Genomic DNA, 14,460 nt, shown 5'->3' with positions numbered 1-14,460 from the left:
GATTTTATCTCTCCTCTGGACACCTAACAGGGCACATCACCACTGCAGAATAACACAGACTGCAAAGCAAGTCACCAATCTTCATATTGCAGCAGAGCTGTGTGCATGGATGCTTTCTAGTACCCCCTTAGGAGATCACTTTCTTAAAATTGCATTTGAATACTTCCATTAAAATTGCCATGCTGGTCCCCGAGGTATGGGTGGCACACCATGTACCAGCCACTCTGGAATGGAACTTGTTCCTTAAAACACCCCAGAGTGAGGATCAACCAATAGTTGCTCCAAGGAGCTCAGTCTTCTGAGCAGGCCCATTTTGTGCAATGTCTGCAAAGAAATAAGGACATGCAAGGCTCAACCTAAGGTTCCTCAGGTCAGGAATGTACTGCTAAAAGACAAAACAGGAATTTTCTTCAATTCCTGCAGCTTTCAAGTATCTACTCATATCTTCATTGAATGCAGAAGAGCCACAGATTAATACAAATGGCTTTCTTCGACAGGAATTTACTATTGTCTTCATCAAGTCTTCACTGAGACGACCAGTGTACGTGTTTTCCTGGTAGCTCTGAGGAAGTTTTTCCAGTGAAGATTCCTGAAAAGGTAAAAGATTTGCTGTAACATAAAGAAGGACAACATTGCTTAGAGCTGAATCTTCCTCCTCCACCCAGAACAGTGCACAGGATGACTTTCACCTTTGTGACACCATGTGGCTGACACTGACCCTTCCTGAGAGCTGCATTCCTCTTCCCAAGCCCAGATGAAATCTTTCCCTGGCTATTTGGTCAGAGGGGACTGAACAAAACCAGAGTGTAACTATCACTAATAAACCCTGCAGAACCTTCTCCATGGAGAACATCTCCCAGGGCACTTTTCTAGTCCCAAGTCTGTTCCTCTCTATTGCCTCTCCCATTCCCAAATCTCTTTCAGTCCCATCTCCCTTGATCAAAGCTGAAAGCAGCCAGCTCTGCTCCAAATACAGCTCTGATCCCAGAGCTCTGATCCCAGGGGAAGTGTCAGATCCTATGGTGCTGGATCCAGCAGGGACTCCCCTGCTGCAATTAATCAGGAGCAGAAGGTGCTCAGATGTGGTGGTGACAGGCAGCACAATGAAATACAGACAGATACATAATCCCAAGAGGGAGGATGCACAAACCAGCCTTGGACTACCACAAACCCACTAAGAGAGGAGGAAAAAGGGAGAGAGGAGGGGCAGACAGTGTTGACAGGGGTCAGGTGGGCTTCGTGCCCTTCACTGATTGAATTTCAAGACCTCCTCATGCTCTTGAGACAGCAGTCAAAGAGTTTAAACACCCAGAAAAGGGTATTTAAGCCATGTCACCAGAAATAATTATGGTTATACTCCCACAGAGCAGCTGAGGGGTGCCCAAGTCACCAGCACTTTCCCCTCTACCAAATCTCATCTTGCCAAGGCCACATGTGGAACAGAATGTATGAGGCAGTTCCACTGTGAGAGATACAAGAAATGATTCCTCTGAGAAACTAAAAATGCAAAGGGATTCATTCCCTTAGCATAAATAATTCTTTCTATATCCTCCCAGCAATGAATCCTCATTTCTGACGGAAATAATTTTTCACCATCAAATCCATGCAGAACACAGGCAACTTTGGGACCAAATAGAAATGAAAAAGACTGCTCAAAATGTAAGACCATTGAGAGGTATGCCCTCATCCCATGAATGTGGCAGAAAAGTAATTTTACAGAGGGGGAAACAACTTTTAGAAGTTTAAAAATGGGTCAGCGAGGAAAAATAATTGCTGGGAAGTTGGTGCCAGCACACCAGAGGAGAGCTGTAGCCATGAGCTAAGAATGGAAGATAAGGACAGATTCAGGCACTGGTTAGAAAGAAAAAAAAACAGCTTATTTGCTGTTTAGGTGCAGCAACAACTGTCTGAAATGGGGGGAATGACCAACAGTGACTATGGAACAGCAGGTCCATCCCAACAGAACAGGGGGCAGAGAGAACAGTGATGGCCACTTCCCCAAAATTCTCCAGACTAGCAGCAGTGTGAGTACATGTAGCAGATTTAAGAACAGCAGCTACTGGATCACAAATTAGGCTGGATGACTGGGAAATAATTAAGCTCATGCTTATGGAAAAGTGGAGGAGGCAGAGGTTCATCTAGCACACAGAACCCTCACACAAACACACTTCACATCCATTTATTTACCTGGCTTAGGACATAAAATATTCTGATATTCCAGTACCGAGCCAAGTCCTGCAGAAGAGGTTTTAAATAAATTCTGTCAAAGGTAGGGAAGCAGCCAACAAGAGTTACAAAGGTTTCATCCTCTTCATCATCTGTTATAGACTGGAGGATGGGAATCATTGGTGCAAGGCCAGTGCCTGAGGCCAGCATGAGGAGTTCTCCATGCTAACAACAAAACAGAAAATTTGGAATGAGTTGTGGTGGCTGGAAATGGGTATGCTCATGGGGAGTTCCTCTTGCTGCCACCCTGGTAAAGAGAAACAATATATCAGAAGGTTAAAAACTGGTAAATTCAATCCCAACATGTATTTTTCTGCAAAGGATTACATATAGCACTTAAGGGTTTACACATCAAATTTAACAAAACTGAATTTTACCCAAATAGACTTGATCCTAACTTTAGCCTTGATTTCAATTAATTCATGTTTCAGTTTCAATTCTGCAGTACTATCTGCTGACCCACTGTGTGTTTTCTTCCACTGGAAAAGATCCCTGGGTTTCTCTTGGTTGCTGCAAAGAAAAATTATGAATGTCCTCTGAAGGAAACTAGTGTTTCAGGAAACAATTGCTCTGCATAGAGCTTGGCCACTCAGATTTTACTTATTTTTGTTGGGGTTAAAATAAACAAAAAACAACCCAAAACCAAATCCACCAAAAGCTTTGGGTTTCAAATTTGCCCCTCATTTGAAAGGTCAGAATTAAGTAACTGAATTAATGTGTGTGAGAAGCCTCCTCCTGAAATCAGATCTGCCTTTCCCTGCAGCCAGCCTGGCATTGGCAGGTGGGATCAGCGTTTGGGGAGCGACCTGACACCTCAGCAGCTCAGGGAATACCCGAGAGAGGGAAGATTAACACCTCCCCTTCACCCCTACTCAGTCACAACACAGAGATGGGGGTCAAACCAGGCAAAAACCCATCCACACTCACTGCTGGTGCAAAGCTCCCTTTGTTAGGCACATCAGCAACTCCTAATGCAAGTGATGAACACAGAGCCTTGCTAATATTTTCCTGTCTCCCATCCACCTCCTCTCCCTCTTAAATATTCTGCAGTTCAAGAAGGAGCTCCAACTGACTGCTAATGCTGTCACACTGTACAGTAACCCAGGAAGTCTCTAAATAATCATGAAAACAGTAATCAAATTGATGTCTTCAGAGTACTGAAGAAAGCTGCTGCCACAGGCTGAAGCACCCTATGGCTCTTAGGAACTAACCTTGTTAGGCTGATATGGGAACCCTCCAAACGGCCCACGCCAAAAGACCACGTCTCCTCTTTTCCACGTTTTTATGTATTGTGACATTAGCCCAGCTTCATAGCACTAATAAAAACCATAGCACAAAAGAAAAGAATAATTATACTCCATTGGAAAGTTTCCCAGCTTAAAGTCGATTATAAAGTTATCTACATTTAAATGAAAAGGGGACAAAAAAACATTTCGTGTATTTAAAAAAGAAAGATCTTTCTGTTTGAAAAATAACTCGAAGTTATACCCAAAACAAAGACATTTAAATTAAATCATATTGGAACCACTCCAGCTTGAATATAATGTAAACACAACCCCCCTCTCATGCAGCCTGAATTTCCAAAACTGGAAAAAGCTTATCAGAGTTCTTGCTTACAAAGCACACAGAGAAGAGTGTCTTGAATGCAAAGCACAGTGCAGGCCTTCAAGTGTTCTCCAAATCTCAGGGTATGGGGTCTGGAAATGCCCTCTGGGTGCTGTTAGTTATATAAATACAGCATAGCTCTTGCTTTGTTTCAGTCTCTCAGATGCTGCACTGATACAATTAGTGACCCAAAGTCGGGCTTCTCATTTGTAAAACCCTTTGTTTTCAGAACAGATCATCAGGATGCTGAGGGATGCCTCCACAGGTCCAGAAGAATATGTTAATGTTGGCCACATGGAAGAAAAACACGAGCAAAAAACCTGCCTCACTTTCTACCAGGCACAAACAACATTATCCAGGCTGTTGCCTGCAGGAATGCTGATCTCACTCATGACTGAGGAGAAGGGCTCAGTGCTTGCTGGAAACAGAAGGAATGAGAGGCTGGAAAATGAAAGGCTTGTCCAAGCAGTCATGTTGCTATCCATGCCCTGAATGTGTGACCACTGAATGTTTTAAGAGAAAAATGTGAGCAAAAGAGCAGCCACAGTGCAGGATGAGGCCAGAGAACCAGGACTGGTCCCAGCAGCAAGAGCTGAAAAAAGCTGCAGCACACAAGGATAAGACTGGGAAACAGCAACACAACCAGGGGTCAGAAAATGGGATGTGATACAAGCCTTTGGCAACTCCAGCCACACAAAAGAAATGTATTTGGGGGTATTTCCTGCACAGGCATTGGAGAGAAGCCTGGCTCCACACCCCAGTGCCTTGGCTGGCCACCAAGCTGCACTGCAGGCAAACAAAATTGGTGAACCACAAAGCAGCTCAGAAAAAGGGAGTGAGGGAGCCTGTGCTTGTGCTTGCAAGCTGTGTTAGCTGAGAAAGAACACAGATGCTCCTCCCTTCCCAGCCTCTCACTTACACCTGGAATATTAAGAAGTATTAGCACCACTTGTTACATTCAAAAGGTAAATCACACACACATCCAGCCTCTGAGTTATTGTCAGAATTATTTTATGTTCACAAGGCTCTGGGCAGGTGCTAAGTCTCGTGCAAAGAGTGTACACTTGCTTCAAAGAAGCAACTTTTTTACCTCCCTTCTTCAAATACATCTGGAAACCCAAGGCAAGAACAGAAAATCAGACTCACTTACTGCCTATTCCTAAAGGACTGGGGTAATGGAAACTAAAACAATCCTTCCTTCATGAAAATTATTTCCAAAAGATTGAGGCAAAAAGTGATTGAGTGGGTTTAAAATGAGTTTTTTTAAATAAAAAGAAAAAAAAAAATCTCCTGGAGTAAAACTTCCACTCCCCATTTTACATGGAGAGAAACCCTAACATTATAAAATCACTCAAAAAGAGGGTTATACTCTGTAAATGGCAACTCCCTCACTCTTAACTGTAGTATCACAAATGCAATGCTGTAATAACAGGATACAGAAGGGTTTGAACAGTGCTTGGATTGCATAGTAATAATAATATACTACTTTCCAAAATTGCCTCAATAGTGTGAAATATACCACAACCTACAGAGTGAGTTATAAAAATGGCTGCTTTACACTGGGTGTTACCAACCTCTTTTGTCACTGCCAGAGAATAACTATAGCTCCTTTTGGGATGAAAGGTTCTATATAAAGAAAAGGTATCATTACAATCATTACTATTATTATTGAAATGCAAAACCTGTGAGTAATGAGCCCCTATACATGAAATTTCACAGTCATCCCCTGAATGTATCCTATTAATGTAACATTTCTCTCCCCTACCACACACCAATTGCCACAAGAATGGGGAAATGACCCTCCCACAGGTGTCCTAGAGAAGCTGTTCACTTTTCTAAAGAGCAGGGTTTGTGTTCGAACATACAATGCATAATAAACCCCAGAAATACAAAATCCTCCAAGACAGGCAGAGGACAAGTGGCCCTTCTCTGCAAGCCACCTGAGATACCCAGCACTCTGAATTTCACACCTGTACTGAAATCTGTGTCTGCCCTGAGTCCCTAGTGACATACAGATGCAGTATTGGAAAAATGTTCAAGTCAGTATTTGCCACACAAAATAATCATATATGAGAACCCTGAAGACTTACATGAGACAGATTTCAAGCCAAATCTCCTAAAAAAATCTTTTTGAACTCAACCAGCATTTTGTAGTTGACTCCATAAAGCTGAGGACACTTGTCCAAAATGGGCTCTGCAACTATATCCACCTCATTAGGTGCAGCTTGTGCCTATGGGGCACCTTTCTGTCCTGTGGGTCACAGAGTCCCTCTCAGACTGCAGCTCCAGAGCTCTGTCAGCACACCAGGAGCAGCTGCCCACTGACAGAGGGGTTCTGCAAGTGAAATATAGAGGGGAGCATAAGGGCAAACATTTCCCAAAATCAGTTGTTCAGCTGAGCTGTGATTTTTGTTCAAATGGCTGTGATTTCAAAGACAGTCTGAAAAAGCAAAATGAAAGGAGAGAAGTGGAATGGACACATCTTTCCATCCAAGGGGCTCTCCCAGGTGATCCCAGGGCTTCTGCTGCAAAGCACTTGTTTGTGTATCAACGTGTTCTGCTTCCAGTTTTGTGGGAAAAACTGAAATTTTTATCTGCAAAGCACAAATGGTTCAAAATCTCAGAGAAACAGTCCATGAGGGATTTCAGAGAGTCTCACTTGAAGCACTGACAGCATGCTTGGTTCCTAAAGAAAACACCTTATACATATTGTCCAAGCTTACTTACTTTAATTAGAACTTCAAAGTAACCTTCTGCATTCCTGGGGCTAATTGGAGTATAGGCTCTCTGGATCTCCAAACCATTCACCACTCCTCTGAGAAGAGAAACAGGAAACCCCTGTGACTTGGGTCATCTGGGGGGCTCCTGCAGCTCTCTGGGGGACAGGCCCTCTTCCCAGTGGCCCAGCCTGTGCACAGATGCAAAACATTTCCCTTCCAGAGGCAAAAATCCAGGGGGAACATAATGGCTAATAGCACCTTTTGTTTTCCCAGTGGTGGCCTCAGCTGTACCACATCCAGCTCCTGGACACACCCCTGAAAGGGATTTTGTAAGGACATGCAAGAGTGGCAAAGGGGAGAGAAAACACTTAAGTTTGCCATTCCTTTTGAGCTGGGGTCACTTTCTGCATCTGGTAATCAAATAACAAAAGCCAAGGCACAGCCTTGACCTGGGGCCTTATCAATATAGACTGTATTTTCCTGTAAGCCTTCCCTTCCCATGGAATTATCCACCCTGCTCTTTGCTACTGACCACAGGAATTGATTGAAGTGACCAAACCTTTTTCTGTGCTGTGATGAGCCAGGGCTGGAAGGAGGAGCACGTGCTGCCAGCAGAGCCAGCTGCACACACCAGCCCTGAACCTACCAGGGACATCAACAGATGCACATCAATGGCATCCTAACAGGACTTTCTCTGTCTGGCAATGATCACCACAGATGGCTCAGAGACAGAAACTTCCCCCAAGTGGCCCCTTCCTGGCAAGCAGCAAACTACATAGGAGGGTTGTTTTGCTAGAAATCAGTCAGGCAGTGCCTGGGTACTGGGGTGCTGAGTTACCCCAAGATACAGGGCCTAAAACACAGAGCTCTGGGGCAAGAGCAGCTCATTGTCTTCATTCCAACACGCTGGAGTAAATAATCTGTTGTAACATCTATTCTTTTAAACCTTTCTTTCTGCAAATGCATTTTCTTAATCACACCTAGTTCTTTCTGAGCCACCAACGCAGGGATAATGCTGAAGAAAACTACAGCTTCTACCATAGAATTAGTAGAGGCAGCGAGCTCACGAGCTCTTTAATCTGTGTCATTGTGGAAGCACAGAAATCATGATTTGCCTGCTATGAAGCCTTTGTCTATTGACAAAACCCTACATATTAGGTTACATAATGCAGACTGTTTAACTAGCACAGAGAACAATACCTTAACACGATATGTTGTCCTAAACTCAATGGCAGGCTGCTCTTTCCTGGTAATTCAAATTTGTACTGGTAGGTGTCCTCTGTCAGCTGCTCCACCGAGCTCACGCTGAATGCAGTGAATGTATCTGGATTCAGCTCTGAATTATTGCTCTGCAAGAACAACAATAAATAATTACTTGGTTAGATGGTGTCTTTTATTATTTCATTTTTCTCTGGAAGCAAACGTGCGTGCTAATTTAGTGCCAGAGATCCTCAGGATGGGTATTAAACACCGAGGCCCAGCACAAATTCCAGCTCTCTGCTGATTCATTATCATGTTCTGTAGCGTGCACTTTGGGATCTTGCATTTCTCCCCACCAGCACCTTTTTAAATTACATTTTTTTACACCTTACAGCAAGGTCACCCTATTACGACTCACTGCAATCATTTTCTCGTGTCTGGAAACAAACAGAAATAATTCTGCTAAAAGAGCCAAGCGCTGCTTTGGGGGCAACTTTGCAGCCTGCTGATGGCCACAGTGAACAGAAAATATTGTCAGTTGTTTCAGCTGATCTCGTTTGCTTGACCCAGCATAGTTAATCTTATGTAAAAGGGCACTGACAGGCTTAAAAATTACACTCTGAAGACAACTGCTCCACCACGCACAACACAGCTTTTTCTCAGCATCAAAATACGAGTTTAAAAATCAGGCAAGGATAAGAAAGGTGAGGAAAACAAGGCTTCTCCGAGGAAACTGGGAGAGGAGAAGCTGCAGAGCCAGAGCTGTAATGCGACACCAGGGAGAACTCTACACTTGGAAAATCACATTACAGCAGGGAGAGAGTGGCCAAGGGGGAGGGTGAAGGCTGAGTTTGGGGAATTGCATTTACAGCCCTCTCTTAAGGCACCACTTGAATTTATCCCTGCATCCCTCACCCATCACCACAACCCCACACCCAAACAAGTACGATCAAAGCGCAGGCTCCGGGACGCGATGAAGATAAATGGACCTGCTCCTTTTTCCCCATGAGAAGGCTTTTGTCTTGCATTGCTTTGGCTCTCTCCCACTGTGCGAGCTCCTTCTCGTACACATCGTAGATGCAGGGCTTGCAGCCGCTGCCGCAGCACTGGGATGGAGAAGGCTCCTGGGGCCTCAGAGCCAGCCAGTCCTGCTCCTTGTCACCCATTGCCTGCAAAAAACACAAGCCCTGCATCAAAACCCAGCACGATGAAAAGCAGCGGGTGCTCATCAGCTGGGTGTTTTCAGAGGAGGACTGAGAAAAATGTCTCTCGAGCATCTCGCATGTGTATCCAACTGAAAACCTGGAGCCGATCTGTGTTTGCAACACCGGTTTTTGCTCAAAGCCTCTGCACAAATGCCAGACCTCGCCACCAGCCCAGAGCAGAGCCTCAGGCCCTCCTCCCCAGACAGGCTGCCCGGCCAAACCCTCTAATCCTGCTCGTTCCGCCGCGCTGATTTCCTACAAAAGAGCCGCTTGGTCAGCCGGAGCAGACACATCTTAAAAATCTGCTGCTGTGTCCAGGAGAAAGGGGGACAAAGCCAGGCAGCAGGACAATGGGTGATAAACCCAGGCACCAGATGTGGCCTGAGTTTTGCGCGGCTCTGAACAGGAAAGGGCAGCGAGCTGAAAGCAGCGTTCAGAGCCAAGAGACTCCAGGCAAAGAGGGCAAAGTCTCAGGCAAACAACACTGCTCATGGCCTTCGAATAATGCTTTAAACGCACAGGCAGGGGAGGCCGAGCAGCACAGGGTTTCATCCCTCGCTCCCGTTGTTTCCCGAGTTGTAGCCACTGAACACCGCTCGTGTCAGAATCGCTGCAGCCCCGCTGATTGCACACACGGGCCGAGCCACGGCTGCTCTCAGCGCACCTGTGTCCGCATCGGACACAAAGCGGCCCACAGGAAATTATGAAGCCACGGGTGACGAAGCGGAGGAAGCGAACATTTAGCGCTTCCAGCTGTTGCATTGTCAAGGTCAATTAATTAACTAACCTTCACCCCATAAGAGAAACACACTTATTTTAAGGAGGGGGGCGGGGAACGGAAGAAAAACCAAAGGCAACTGGTTCGGCTTCCCACCGCGCCCGCTGTCCAGGGACCCGGAGCACCCACGGGCTATGAATGGGGGGTAACCCAGCGTGAATCCCGGGCTCGGGACCGCGCAGATTTACGGAGCTCCGAGCACTTACTGTGCGCGCCCGGGGGCTCGGCCGGGCCGGCCCGGGGCAGAGCGGCCCCAACCCCGGGACACGCGTGCCGGCCCCGCCGGCTCCAGCCCAGGGACGGTCTCTCAAGTGCCCCCCCGCCCCGCAGGCGAGGAGGCGCCTCTCCCCGCCCACCACCCCACTCACCAACCCAGCGCCTGCCCTCACCCGCCAGGCAATTTGCCGACCCTCCCTTACGGCGGGGCGCGCCTGCCCGCCATTGGCCGCCGCCGCCGTCAGTCACGGGGGTGAGGGTGGGGGCGAGCCCTCGCCAAGATGGCGGCGGGCGGGCGCTGAGGCGGCGGCGGGAGGAGGAGGAGGATGGTGGCGATGGCGGCGGGGCCGATGGCGCTGAGGCGGGCGGGGGTGGCGGCGGCGGCGGCGGCGCGGGGCCTCACCCGCGGTATCGTCACCCGCGGGGGGCGGCCCCGCCACCGCGCGGCGCTTCCCCGCACGCCTTGGACTGTGCGCGGGCCGCCGCCCGAGGTGCTGGCGGAGATGGTGGAGCCGCGGCCGGTGCGGGAGCAGGTGGAGCTGGACACCATCACATACGCGGAACGGCTGCACTATGTGCCCGGCCTGGCCCGGCCGCGCTTCCCGGCCTGGGAGCGCGGCTGGCACGACCCCTGGCACTCGCCGGGGCCGCGCTACGAGGAGATGCCGCTGTACAAGGAGCGCGGCTGCTTCATCTGCCACCCGGGTGTCCGCATGCTGGAAGGTACACATACCCCGCCTGCCCCGGCGCTCTGCCAAGGCTTCTCCTCGCACACAGTGTAACACACGGGCTGCGTACAGCCCATGAGCTGCCGTGAGCCTCGGTCACAGCTAGAGTGGTTGGGTTGGAAGGGGTCAGCACTGTCCCGGGGCAGATCCCTTTGGGTTGTGTTCCAGGAGTGCGGCAGGCGCAGTGGCTCACCAAGACGAAGCTGGTGGAAGGTTTGCCCCCAGCCGTGCAGGCCATTGTGGATAACCCGGCTCTGGGGCTGCAGGAGCTCGAGGAGAGGGCGAAACATGTGGTGTCCCATGCCCGGCTCTGGGACACGGCAGAGGCTGCTCCCAGGAGGGAAAAATATTGGTGAGTCTGCAGCTGAAAGGGAGGTTTTAAACGCTACAGATAAAATTCATACATGGCTCTTCTGTGGAAAGAGGGTCTGCTGTGCAAGATCAGATTGTCAAACAAACCAACAGCCAAAGCAACAAATAAAACCCAATTCTGAATATTGACAGTAGCACTGACATAAATACTACGCTATCGAAGCTTTTTTCAGGCCAATGTCTCTGTTTCAACTCCAGATCTACTCCTAGCTGATGCAGAGTGTCAATTTTAAAAATAATTGTAAGCATATACCTCTGCCAACTTGAAACAGGCCTGGTGTGTGTGATACCAATCTGCAATCTCTGTTAACTGTTTGGGAGTGTTATGCCATTATATGCAGTACATACAGTAATTTTACAGCATTCATGCCCCAAAAGCATCTGCCTGTTATTATGATCTCATTTTTATGTAACTGTTTCCTTTCTTGTTTTACAGCCCGGTGCTGTTTGAAAACCTGATACATTTATGCCGGTCAATGTCTGGGAAGTATCCTTCTCTTAGTAAAAGGATGTTGGCTAGAAACTGCAGGATAGCAGCAACGTGGGAAAGAGGTCAGTTGCTGCTGTGGTGGAAGCATTTAGCTCTGTAAGATAAGAGGGGTAGCAAAGCTCCTGGCTTTAAGGCTGAGGACTTGGAGAAAATTTAAACAATTTCTAGAACCAGGTAATTCTTTCTGGTTTAAATAGTGCTGTTGTGTTGGCATGGGCAGCCTTGGATGATGGGATGTTGTCCCTGAGGAGATTATTAGGTGACATGATGGTGAGAGAAGGGAACCAGTGTCTTAGGCCTGATTGTTTATTTTCATGTGCCCTAAGTCAATGCTGTTATTTTTCTAAGGATGTTCAGTTAAGAACTTAACCCTAGCAATTAACATTGGCATTTTAGAAGAAAAACCTACAGCTGAGCTACTATTTAGGATGGGTTTGGTGGTGAGGGGGAAAGAGTGAGCCTTGCAGAAGAGACTGGCAGAAGGAAATGTACATCTTTCCCTGATGTTGTTTACCAGTGTTTGACTGTAGCCTAATTTCCCTCCCCAGAATCCATTCTCCTACAGGTCCGTGGCTTAAGTGGAATACTCATGAACTCTATGACCCCAATTCCACCAGTAGCCTCCCAGGAGGAGATACTGGCCACCAAGGAACATGTTCTGGAGACCTTCTATCCCATTGCACCTACAATCGATCTTCAGGAGGTGAATGTGTACAAAGAGCTCAATGATACAGGTCAGTGTTGATGATAATTGTCTGTGTTTGGGTTAACTTGGGAGTCCTTGTCCTGAGCTGAGAGTAGGGAGTGTGTGGGAATGAGGGGACAGAGGAATGGGCACAGGTTTGCAGTGCAAGTGCTCCAGACCTGTGGTGACTGTTTTCTTGCCTAAGCAGGACTGAGGACAAGAACTTAAACCCCAGCAAACTACTTGAACAGTTCCTGAAGATAATGGGAGAAAACCTTGGCTGCATAGCATCTTCCTGAGCAGTTTCTGACATGAGTATGTGCCCTTTAGGTTTCAGAGATGGTTATCCCTACTCTCATCCTCACACCCTGTTCTTCCTGGAGTCTGCCAACGCTCGCACTGACAGGTTCAGACCAGAACAGCTCCGTGCTAAAATGCTGATGTTTGCTTTTGGCAACGCGCTGGCCAAGGCCAAGGCGCTCCATGGGGTACGTATGGGAGGCTGCTGTGAGCCTCTCTTCTTCCTCTGCTGCTGCAGCCAGGCCTGAAAGCCCCTCACAGTCATTTTCACATCTGACCTTCCCCATCCAGAGGTGAAAACCCAACCTTCAGAAATCCAGAAATCCACTTCTCAGCAATGAGCGTGTTTGGGATGCAGCAGGGTGGTATGGGCAGGAACCAGGGAGCAAGTTCAGCTGTAAAACTCTAACCCATCCCACAGCTCAGTATGCAAATTGACACTCCATTGCTGGCTGAAGGAGGAATTTTAATTAAAATACAAAATCTGCATTCAAAACTAGTTTGACTAGAGTAATTTTCTGGGCAAGGTAACAATATATTTATTAAAATCTTGGCTTTAAACCAACCCAAAGATGCAGAATCAGCAAGTGCTCATACAATTTCTGTTGTAACTAGCTCTTGAAACATTCTCCCCCACATGCCCCTTCTTTTCCTAGAATGATCCCAAGGTTTTGGAGCAGCCAGTAGTGGTGCAGAGCATTGGCACAGATGGACAGCTCTTCCAGTTCATGGTGTTCCAGTTAAACACAACAGACCTTGTCTCTAATGATGGTGTAAAAAATCTAGTCTGGATTGACTTTGATCAGAACCTGTATGAGAGAGCCCAGTGTGTCCCAGAAGTCAAGAAAAGAGTTGTTGTGGTAAGGAAAACCTGGGAAATGGTCGTGGAAATGCTGCCCTTTCACCAGGGCTGGGGGTCTGGGAGCTGGCACAGAGCTGCAGCAGGTTGTAAACCAGCTGAAGTGGACATTGGCCTCATTTTTACCTAAGCAGGTGTTTCTGAGGGAACCAGTTCCTGAGTATTTGTAGTGCTGATGTGTGACATGCCAAACTTAACATGAGCTCCTGCATACAGACACCCCCAGCTGTAATCCACCATCTCATCATGTGCTTGTTTAAAAGCAGCTCTGAGGAAGGGAGCGCTCACAAGCGACCTCCAGCCTCTCTGGGGACCAAATAGAGCACAGGGCTGCCAGTACTGGTTATACTGGGAGGGCATCTCACAGGCAAAGGGGTTCTGCCCTCTGAGATTGACACCAGTGGAAGTACCCCCACACAAACCCTTCTGGGGAGGGAGAGCACAATTTGGAAGCTGCCATGCCTGAAAGTCTTATTCAAGCATGTTTAAAGCCGTTGTTTGTCTACATTAATCACTTCACTGCAAACTGAGCATCCGTGTCTTTCTCTGCAGAAGCCCGCTGGAATTTCTGGCTTTCAGCCAGACACATTCAAGAAGTTTCTGGCACTGTATCTGCATGGAACTGTGTGAAATTCAGCTCAAATGAAAATACTTCACCAACTGTACCTGCTGCTTCTCTTTGCCAGAACCGTCGTATAATTAAAGAAAGGTGGATTAATTTACTTTAAAAATAAATTATATTGTTACCGAAAGTAAAATTTTATTTTAAACTAAATAGTGCATGAAGAAACTCTTTCATTTTAGGGGCTCACCTCTGGATTTGGGTTAGAGAAGCCATCAGATACATCCTCCTGCACTCTCCTTCCATTGCCTGGGAAGAACATAAGCCAGTCATTATTCGTGTGCGCAGGCTCTGCTCTCAGTGTGCTTCTGCACAGAGCCAGACTCAAACCCATTCCCGAGGTTGCTTTGAGTCCCTCTGAATGCAGAAGAGACTTACAAAGCTTCAAGGGGAAAGCCTGAGCCACGAGCCTTTTTCATTCTGCCTGGCTTTGACTTTGTTTTACTCCTGGCTG

The 14,460-nt window shown here is 47.4% G+C and overlaps 2 protein-coding genes across 5 annotated transcripts; one reads left to right on the top strand and one right to left on the bottom strand.

The window, feature by feature from the left end:
• Positions 1–357: 357 nt before the first annotated feature.
• Positions 358–10,261, bottom strand: CYB5RL (cytochrome b5 reductase like). Of its 4 annotated transcripts, none has more exons than XM_079313728.1 (7): positions 10,124–10,261; positions 8,741–8,920; positions 7,752–7,900; positions 6,559–6,646; positions 3,438–3,542; positions 2,188–2,391; positions 358–589 (listed from the first exon to the last, which is right to left on the bottom strand). In XM_079313728.1, the coding sequence occupies exons 2-7, from the start codon at positions 8,915–8,917 to the stop codon at positions 386–388; spliced, it is 927 nt and encodes a 308-aa protein (XP_079169854.1). In that variant the 5' UTR covers positions 8,918–8,920; positions 10,124–10,261; the 3' UTR covers positions 358–385. The 4 variants fall into 4 exon arrangements, with proteins under 4 accessions (XP_079169854.1, XP_079169856.1, XP_079169857.1 ...); XM_079313730.1 differs by lacking the exon at positions 10,124–10,261 and adding an exon at positions 9,941–10,114 and having other exon boundaries at positions 2,188–2,235; XM_079313731.1 differs by lacking the exon at positions 10,124–10,261 and adding an exon at positions 9,941–10,096.
• On the top strand, positions 10,196–14,159 carry MRPL37 (mitochondrial ribosomal protein L37). The gene is made up of 7 exons (XM_079313727.1): positions 10,196–10,673; positions 10,847–11,030; positions 11,487–11,602; positions 12,089–12,274; positions 12,556–12,713; positions 13,182–13,385; positions 13,937–14,159. Exons 1-7 carry the CDS (start codon positions 10,277–10,279, stop codon positions 14,012–14,014), a joined length of 1,323 nt encoding a protein of 440 aa, XP_079169853.1. The 5' UTR covers positions 10,196–10,276; the 3' UTR covers positions 14,015–14,159.
• Positions 14,160–14,460: the final 301 nt, after the last annotated feature.

The sequence above is a fragment of the Erithacus rubecula genome, assembly GCF_903797595.1.
Source record: "Erithacus rubecula genome assembly, chromosome: 10".
Taxonomy (NCBI): domain Eukaryota; kingdom Metazoa; phylum Chordata; class Aves; order Passeriformes; family Muscicapidae; genus Erithacus; species Erithacus rubecula.
Note: the sequence above shows the minus strand (reverse complement) of the source record. Positions and strands in the feature narration are given on the sequence as shown.

Bases quoted from the DNA above. Each gene is read 5' to 3' on its own strand.
- CYB5RL (XM_079313728.1), bottom strand. From the start codon at position 8,917: ATGGGTGACAAGGAGCAGGACTGGCTGGCTCTGAGGCCCCAGGAGCCT. The intron at 6,647-7,751 runs GTATTGTTCTCT...TTCTCTTCTCAG, and splicing joins GGACAACATATCGTGTTAAG to AGGAGTGGTGAATGGTTTGG. The intron at 2,392-3,437 runs GTTAGTTCCTAA...TTTTGTTGTTAG, and splicing joins TCCCATATCAGCCTAACAAG to CATGGAGAACTCCTCATGCT.
- MRPL37 (XM_079313727.1), top strand. From the start codon at position 10,277: ATGGTGGCGATGGCGGCGGGGCCGATGGCGCTGAGGCGGGCGGGGGTG. The intron at 11,031-11,486 runs GTGAGTCTGCAG...CTTGTTTTACAG, and splicing joins CCCAGGAGGGAAAAATATTG to CCCGGTGCTGTTTGAAAACC. The intron at 11,603-12,088 runs GTCAGTTGCTGC...TTCCCTCCCCAG, and splicing joins AGCAGCAACGTGGGAAAGAG to AATCCATTCTCCTACAGGTC.